Genomic DNA, 9614 nt, shown 5'->3' with positions numbered 1-9614 from the left:
CTGGTAATTTGGGGAAAAAGGAACTGGGTATGCTCTGCTCAGCTCAGCTCTTTCAGTTTGCTTCTGGACATTAGTCCTAACCACAGAGGGCTGTTCTCCCTATTTCTCCCACCCATGTCTTACCGAGAGGGTACCTCCTGTCTGGAGCTTTGACCTGAGCCAGCATTGCTCATGACTCTAGGGTAAATCTGTCGAGTTTGGTGCTTTGGTTTGCAGGTGTCTTTGGCTCTCATGCTAAACCATATTATTTAGTTTAGCCTTCATCAGTAAAACGTGACATTTTGCTCTCCCTCTGCATATCCTTATCTCATTTCTCAGTATGATTAGAATTCAGAAGGCGAAGAAGAGTGCTGTTTATTTGGGCCTCTCATCACCCCTCACCCCAAATGCTGGGATTCCAGGGGAGGGGAACTAGCTTTGGAGGGGAACTAGCTTTGGAGAGAAGAGCTATTGTTTCCTCTGAATCAGAAGAAGGCAATAGCTGTGAGGAACTAGAGATCTTTGAGGCATGATGGAGCTTCAGAGATTCAAAGTCATCTCAATAAAGTAGGAGGCCAGATAATTTTCTGAGGATGATTCAGCAAGCATGAAATTGGAAAATTAAAAGAAGATTTAGAATTGTATCTATGGGGAATGTAATCAAGAATCCACTGAAGAGGACCAAAGGATTTCCAGTTAGGATGGCAAACAAGATGATGTTAACAAGCATAGATAGATAGAAATCAAAGATAGGCTTGTTCTTTGCCACTAGGGTCAAAGTGATGAATATTGCTCTATGGAATATATTTTATTCTTAAGTTATATTAATTTTCAGAAATAAATGAAGGAATCTGTTAAGGTTGGCCAATCTGTAGTTATGTCAGTACTATTACAAATGTGAAACTATACTTCTGTAAATATGATAGTTAACCTTTATCTCAGCTGATACAGATTTTCCTTTTGTGTGTGTGTATGTGTGTGTGTGTCTGTGTGTGTATTCAGGATTTTTATTTTATTGAACACTAGAGAGCTGGTGTACGAAATCCATGCACAGGATGGGGGGTGTCCCTCTGCCCAGCCTGCACTCTCTCCAATCTGGGATATCCCTCTCACAATCCAGGACTGCTGGCTCCCAACTGCTCGCCTGCCTGCCTTCCTTCCTGATTGCCCCTAACCGCTTCTGCCTGCCAGCCTTATTACCCCCTAACCACTCCCCTGCCAGCCTGATTGATGCCTAACTGCTCCCCTGCAGGCCTGTTTGGCCCTAACTGCCATTCCCTGCAAGTCTGATCACTCCTAACTTCCATCCCCTGCAGGCCTGGTCACCACTAACTGCTCTACCCAGCAGGCCTGGTCCCCCTCAACTGCTCTCCACTGTAGGCCTAGGCCTCCCCTCCTCCGCGCGCCCCCCCCCCCCCCCCCCCCCCCGTGCCATTCGCTGCAGGCCTGGTCACCCCAACTTCCTTCCTCTGCCGGTCTGGTCCCTCCCAATTGCCCTCTCTTGCTGGCTATCTTGTGGTGGCCACCTTGTGTCCACATGGGGGCAGGATTTTTGACCACATGGGGGCAGCCATCTTGTGTGTTGGAGTGATGATCAATCTGCATATTACTCCTTTATTAGATAGGATAGAGGCCTGGTGCACAGCTGGTTTGCCCTGAAGGGTGTTCCGGATCAGGATGGGGGTTCCTTTGGAGTGTGGGTGGCCTGAGTGAGGGGCCTGTGGTGATTTGCAGGCTGGCCACACCCCCTGATGACCCAAGCGGAGGCATTGGTATCTGGGGTTTATTTATCTTCTACAATTGTGACTTTGTAGCCATAAGCAGAGGCCTGGGCTGGTCAGGGAGTTTGGAAAGCTTGGCTTCCTCCGTCCCGGAGGGCAACCCTAGCCTGCTCTCTCCAGCTTGGTGGTTGCCTCCATTTTTCTTGGGATTTATCTTCTATAATTGAAACTTTGTATCCTTGAGTGGAGGTCTAGGCCAGCAAGGGCAGGCGGAAAACTTGGCTTCCTCCATTGCCTGGGAAACCCAAGCCTCCCTCCTTCTCTCTGTGGCTGTAGTCATCTTGGTTGGGGTTAATTTGTATACTCGCTCTGATTGGCTTATGGGCATGGCTTATGGATGTAGGGGAGTGATGGTTAATTTGCATATTACTCTTTTATTATGTAGAATTTTTTAAAGAGCCCAATCAACAAAATACTACATGGTAGCAGCCCCAAATACCAGCAGGATGAATTTTTTAACATCGAGTGTTTTCATTACATAGATATAGCCAGTGGCTTTATTGAAGGCTAGAGGCCAGGTGCACTGTAGCAGGGGCAGTGGGGCCCCTCAGTCTGACTTGTGTCCTCTTATAGTCTGGGAGCCTCATGATGGACTGCCCTGCAGAGGGAGGCCCAGACTACCTGCCGCAGGACCAATGGCCTGGTAGCCTGGGCCTTTCTCTGCTGGGCGATTGAAAGCAGACCCCTCACTGGCCAGTGGCCTGGGCCTCCCTCTATGGGGCAGTCATGGGGGCAATGGCAGGGCCCCTGGCCAATCACATTGCACCTGCCTTGGCTGGCCTAGCGCCAGTGCATGTCATAGCATGGTAGTCCAGACAGTCCTTCTGCTGTTTGGCCCTTTGGTTAATTTACACATTGTGCTTTTATTATTATAGATTATTATTCTTTGGGTCACATGTTGAGTCGCTTTCATGGAGAAAAGAAAAAATAACCCTGGCTTACTTCTTTTGCCTATTGACTTTTCTAGGACCAAGGGAAGTACCAGCTTTCCCATGAAGTATTCTCAAATTTTTCTTTGCATCTCTGATTTCTCTCAATTTCTCTTACTCTTAAAAGTCAAAATGTATGTTAGCATGTATAGTTTGGTGGGGAGAGAAATAGCAGGGAGCAGGGTGGGATTTTGGGAGGGGATTGCACTTGAACTGGTTGTGGAGGGAGAATAGAATTTGGCAGGTGGATATGGGAGGTGGAAGCCAGGAGCACTCCAGTTATAGCACATGGCTGAATCCAGAAAGCAAGGAGGTGTGGTATCCTCTTCGGGGAGCACTGTGTTGAGTAGGTCCTTGGCTTTAGGTCAAGGATGCAAAAGAAGTGTGGTCTCCATGACCAGAAAAATAGCATAAAAACAGATTGTGCAAGGCTGCAGGAAGCTGGATCTCCTAAGGCGGTAAGGTTTTCCTAAGGGAGTAGCCTGCGGAGAGGTGGACGGTGGAATTGATTGCTGGAATGAGGTCCTGGAGGGAAGGGAACTAAGAGACTATTAGAAATGAAGAAGGTCAGAGGGAAATGAGGAGGAGTTAAACAGAATAAATAAGGCAAGGCTCTCTTTTACTTGAAAAGTCAAGCTAGTAATTTTGGTAGTTGATAAAAAAAAAATAGCTCCTGATATTTATAAATACAAAAATTATTTAAAATATACCTACTCTGCTTGAGTTTTTACTTATTTTTCCATTTTTGGTTAAAGTATAATAATAAACAGCATATGCTGAAACAAATTAGGTACACAACAGGGGCTGAAATAATTTCAAAAAAATTTTCTTTTAACTGGATTGCTATTATAAAATAAGAATACATTTTGATTCAGAACTTTTATGAAGAACTTGGGCATTTTATTGCAACATCTGTTTCTACATTTTAATTTCTCTCCTTCCTTTTTTATAGGTATTTGCATACTTTTTTTTTTTCAAATGAGAAGACCTTTTTGTTTGCCACAAGAAGGCTATTATCCAGAATGTTAATGGGTTTTCAGCTATTAGGATGTAATGATATACCTTAAGTATTTAACTATAAATTTGAAAAATCTCCATGAACAATCTCAGAGGAATACTTAGAATGCACTCCTGGTAAATTGGCTCATTTTCCTGTAATTTACTGGAAGTGCTGATATGAGAGCAGTCCTAATGTGAAAAGTACATTAATCCCTGGAGTTGCATTATATGTATTAAATTATTACTCTCAAAGAATAAAATGTATGAGGCCATTTAGTCTTCATTCACATCTGTTAGTTAGAACCACAGCAGAGAAACAATCACTTATCTTTTGGGGCACAAAATTAGAAATGATACATTTAATATCTTTTAAAACAAGAGGTACAGTGATGCTCAGTTATGCTTTTGCATAACAATTGCTCTTTTCCCAAACAAGGACTATTCAAGTCTGGAGCAGAATTCTTCTGGCTCTGTGGAAGCCCCTTCCATTCCATTGGTAACTGAAAGATTTTTAGAAACCCATAATGCAGCTTTCTTTGATGCCAGTCACAAAGGTTCATCTGCCTGCTTGCCATGCGCTTCTCCCACGCCGGGGGATCATGGGAGGAGGCAGTCATTTTGGAGGAGCGGTGGCTGCAGGAGCATGTAGGGTCTCGGAATTATGTCTAATTGTGTTTTTCTTCTTTGGCAGGTTGTGGAACCATAATTTGTGAATCAGAGTGCTTTGTGTGTGTGTTTTTGTTTTTTTTTTGGACAGACAGCCATTTACGATTCCAAATGATTAAGGCAGATAGGAAGCCCCTTCTGAGAGTTTAACAAAGCTCTCAACAAGCTGCACCATGGACACAAAGCTGGACCCTTCTCGCGATGACCTGCCTCTCATGGCCAACACCAGCCACATACTTGTGAAACACTATGTTCTGGATTTAGATGTGGATTTTGAAAGTCAAATCATCGATGGCACCTTAGTGCTTTTCTTAGAGTCTGGAAACAGATCCAGGAAAAAGAGTGGTTCCACTGAGGAAGCCTGCCGATCAGAGTCCAGTGAAGCCTGCAGATGTAGGAAGCCGGAACCCTGCCATGCTCCTGTGGCAGATACAAGGACCTCCTTGTCTAAAATGGGATATAGTGATTTTGCAATTTGTGGTAAAGGTGAAAGAGATACTTCTGGTAAAGATGGTAACCATGACAACCAGGAACAGACTTATGGGATTTCTAGCTCGAAGCACTGCTGTGACACAGGGAATCATGGGAGTGAGGATTTTTTGCTAGTGTTGGACTGCTGTGATTTATCTGTGTTAAAGGTTGAGGAGGTGGATGTTGCTGCTGTGCCAGGTATTGAAAAATTTACAAGGTCTCCCAAGCTCACGGTTGTTTCTGAGCTCAGGAATCAGATTGTTCGTGAACTTGTGACTCTGCCTGCCGATCGTTGGAGGGAGCAGTTAGACTATTATGCTCGGTGCAGCCAGGCTCCTGGCTGTGGGGAACTCCTGTTTGACACTGACACTTGGAGCTTACAGATCAGGAAGACAGGGGCTCAGACAGCTACTGATTTTCCTCACGCCATACGGATACGGTACAGAACCAAACCCCAGGGGCGATCAGTTACCTGGACCTCAGACCAGAGTGGCAGGTAGGTATCTGGCACCCCACAGCCCCTGCCTGTTGATCTCACGCGCTGGGAGACGAGCCTTTGCAGGAGTGCCCTCAGGCGGGGGACCAGCTCTGCAAAGATTGCCTCTCCATCTGTGGCATCACCCAGTCAGCCTCCTTAGAAGCAGGTAAATTCCCCAGCATGCTCAGCTCTGAATGGGATTACTTCCCTTAAGTCAGGGTGAACAACTGACTTTATTAAGTCCCCGTATTTCTGAGTTAGGAGAATTAAAAGGCAAGCCTCACGATTAAATCCTGAGCCTCACCCTCCGTGAAGATCCCTGCCGGCCACTGGCAGTGCTGTAGATGGGAGGGTACAGACTTCCTTGGCGCGCCCTCATTCCCCTGAGGGAGGGAGTGGCCTGCTGCCAGGCTGGGGCAGTGTGAAGTGCCTCCAAACAGAGCCAGCTCTGCTCTGTGACTTCCTTGTGGCACCTGTCTCTTGGCAGCTCTGCCTCCCTGGACTTCATATGCCAACCTCCCAAGCCAGCCGTCAAACGGTCTGTTTGTGAGGGCGTGACAATCCTGCTGACAGTGCACACTCACCTTGGCCATGAACTGTAGTGTTGGACACAGGGAGACCCCGGTTTTCAGTGTGGGGAGAAGAGGCGGAGAGGCGTCGGTGTCCAGGGCATGTATGTAGGGAGCCATTTGTGCTTTTCTTCCTGCCCTTCCTCCAGCAGTTGTTGAGGATTTTGAGAATACGAGAATTTTAAAATCAAACTTTATAGAGCCCTCATTATTTTAACTATCTCTTTGTGCTAACGTACTTCAAATCAGTATGGCAGTTCCTGCAGAGCTAGCTGGAGGGACATTGATCTGTGAGCTTGCTTACTCGCCTTCTTTTGTAGCGTTGGACTTCCTTCATGGAGACAGCGGTCTCATTGAACTGCTTCCATCTCTCTCCAACCACCCCCCAAAAAGCCTTTTAGATTTTTTTTTAAACATCAGTTTGACTTTGAGCTCTAATTATCCCATTCCTTGCCTCTAATCTTACCTCCCGCTCTGGTCTCCTGCCCCCGCTTGGAATGAGTGCACTTCCTGCCTTATTTCTGCGGGAGTCTGAGGCAGCCTTTGGGAAATTGCAGGGTTGATACAAACTTGCATCAGTACAAAAGCAGAGTGATTTATTTGTAGAATAACTTACTGGCTATCCTTGGGAGACTAGGAGGGGAAAGAAACAGGTGTTCTTATTGTGACTTCAAAGTTGTTTTGAACTTAGTAAAGATGGGTTTTCAATAAGATTTAACTATATTGTCTTTGAATACTTAACTAGGAAATTGTAGTTTTTATATTCACAGATACTACTTTTGGAATTGAATAAAGGGGAATAAGAAACTGTTGATAGAAGAAATACTTATTAATGGCCTCAAACATGTCTGTCTTCTTGGTGCTCACTGCAAGGAGAGCAGACTTGTGAATTACATGCAAAGTGTTGACTAGGAATGAATGAATGAATGCTGGTTTCCATAAAGAAACTAAAGAGGTCCTTGGGCACAACTGGCTCCTGCAAAGGCTGACTTGGTGAATTGATTTAAAAATATATATATTTTATTGATTTTTTACAGAGAAGAGAGAGGGATAGAGAGTTAGAAACATTGATGAAAGAGAAACATTGATTGGCTGCCTCTTGCACACCCTCTAATGGGGAATGTGCCCGCAACAAAGGCACATGCCCTTGACCGGAATTGAACCTGGGACCTTTCAGTCCACAGGCCGAGGCTCTATCCACTGAGCTAAACCAGTTTGGGCATGAATTGATTCTTGATAAATTCTGATAATTTAATAAAATGCATGATCACAGCGAGAGTTTAAATTGTATCCTTGGAAGTTTGTGGTTATATTTTAGAACAGAAATGGCATTTATGCAGTTTTATAAGGATAATAAGTTGTTTTGTGTTTTTTTAATCCTCAAAATATGTTTTTTCTCCCACTGTTTTGGGGGGATTTTACTTAAGATTATCTTGCATGAATGGCCACCAAACCTTTGTAAATTCTACTACATGCTTAAGAATATATCTAGGTATCCTATCTAATAAAAAAATAATATGCAGATTGACCATCACTCCAACACACAAGATGGCTGCCCCCATGTGGTCAAAGATCCTGCCTCCATGTGGACACAAGATGGCCGCCACAAGATGGCCAGCAGGGAAAGGCAGTTGAGAGGGACCAGGCCTGCAAGGGAGGGCAGTTGTGGGCATCAGGCAAGCAGGGGAGGGCAGTTGGGGGCGACCCAGGCTTCCAGGAGAGGGAAGTTAGAAGTGATCAGACTTGCAGGGAATGGCAGTTAGGGGCAAACAGGCTGGCAGGGGAGCAGTTAGGCATCAATCAGGCTGGCAGGGGAGTAGTTCAGGGGTGATACTCCGTGTAGGAATTTCGTGCACCAGGCCTCTTGGATACTTTAAGTTCTTTAAAAATGCCCAAGGGGTCTCTAATAGCTAGACAGAAATAATTTCTTAGTGATATGAGTGAATAGTAATTATCAGGGTTGTAATGCTTTATGAATATAATTGTGTGAAAATATAAAATTTCACAATTACGTGAAAAATACAACTGGGTAGAGCTTATTTTCTTTAATTAAAACATAAATAGTTGTTACATTTTTACCTTTGAATGCAGAATACTATCAGTGTACCTACCATAAATTCTTAGTCCTAGATGAGAAACTTTTTATTCTCATTTTACAAATAGGAAAATTGAATAAAGTTACTGAAAGCTCCTAGAAAAATCCATGTCTAATTATTAAAAAGAGCTACATTTCTTACATCTGATCATTACCTTGTCCCTTACTGTATGCAAAGATTTAAATACATTTTAAAAATAAATGAATTGTGGTAATTTTCAATAAATTTATCTTTTAAGCCTATTTTAGACAGAAGCTTAGGTAACCTCTAAATTGGTTTGTTACCCTTCAAGTTTCATCAGTGGCTTCTCCTCTTCTTATCCCCACCACACTCTTTGTCCAGAATAAACTCATGTTATTTTCTTCTGTATATAATAAATAAATAATCACTTAGGACACATGTGTCAAACACAAGGCCCGCGGGCCAAATCCGTCCCGCCAGGCCTTGCAATGTGGCCCGCATCGCGCTGTCATCACTGCACTCCGCTGCGTTTCCATCACAATGACAGTTTATGACTGTTCAGTAAACCATTCAGCCCGTGATTTAGGCTGGATTTTAGATTTTGGCCCCTTCTCTGATTGAGTTCGACACCCCTAACTTAGGAGGTCAGAGGAACCCAGGGTGGAATGCAAAATGTGACAAAACAATCTAATTACATGTAAGTGTGTGAAACCACCTTACTGAAGGGGATAGGGATAAAGGATACTGACCTAAATAACGCTGGAAATGTGTGGAATCTATACAACTAAAGGCAAAGAAAACTGTACATAATACTGTGGTTGGTAAGGTTGTTTCCCATGGGCCTACAGTTTAACAGTTTTGGTATCACTGTACATGTATGCTAGAATTGAACAATTAAGTAATGAACGGCAGATGGTGGGAGCCAGCTTTCTCACTGTTCAAGTGCAAGGTTACAGATGAGGAAGGGGAAGTGGCTAGACAAATGCATGTGGAAATGGATTAGAACTAGAGACATCACTATGAACTCATATTTAATATAGATATGGATGTTTGTACATGGAAATAAGTATAGAGATGGTGTTTCCAAGGGTTAGCATACACACATATTTCCTTGCTTGTCAGCTAAAAAAGTTCGGAGCACGAACACATTAGATTCCTGGTCTTGGTTTCTAAAGCCATTCTCCAATAAAGGAATCAGGGCTTCTTGGGGAAATAGGTAGGACTGGGAAAGAAATATACAAGATGAGCCTGGAGCATCTTGTAGTGCCAGAAAATAAGGAAATGCTCAAACAGCTACAGCCTGCAACTTGGGTGCCTGTCAGAGGTCCAGGGAGCCATGTGAAAGAATGCCTAACGACCACAGCTGGACAACAAAGCAAAGCAAATAGCTTTGGATAATAATGCAAAGTATAACATAAATATCTGAGCCCATGCTGATACAGTATTTGACTAAATAAACAAATGGAGGAGAATGGACAAATCCATGGTGCAGAAGAAGTCCAGTCCTGTAGCTACTCTGTCCTCAAGGAAGTGGGGCATCACTCCTCTCTTCTTAAGTGTGGCCTACACATAGTGACTTCTTTCCCAAGAGGACAGAATGGAGAGCGGGGTGTGTGTGTGCAATTTTACATCTGAGAAACTTGACAAACAGCACCTCAGCGAGGAGATCAAGGATCACATCAACA

At 44.0% G+C, this 9614-nt stretch overlaps 1 protein-coding gene across 2 annotated transcripts in view; it reads left to right on the top strand.

Annotated features, from left to right (window-relative positions):
• Positions 1–4379: 4379 nt before the first annotated feature.
• Positions 4380–9614, top strand: part of LOC118732247 (aminopeptidase O (putative)) — a 287553-nt gene continuing 282318 nt past the window's right edge. For both annotated transcript variants that reach the window (XM_045570737.1, XM_045570736.1), the window contains exon 1: positions 4380–5321. In XM_045570737.1, coding sequence (XP_045426693.1) covers positions 4528–5321 — 794 coding nt within the window. In that variant the 5' untranslated portion in view covers positions 4380–4527. The remainder of the gene's footprint in view (positions 5322–9614) is intronic.

Source organism: Pipistrellus kuhlii, unplaced genomic scaffold (genome assembly GCF_014108245.1).
Source record: "Pipistrellus kuhlii isolate mPipKuh1 unplaced genomic scaffold, mPipKuh1.p scaffold_m20_p_36, whole genome shotgun sequence".
Taxonomy (NCBI): Eukaryota; Metazoa; Chordata; class Mammalia; order Chiroptera; family Vespertilionidae; genus Pipistrellus; species Pipistrellus kuhlii.
This window is presented reverse-complemented; position numbering and strand designations above follow the sequence as displayed.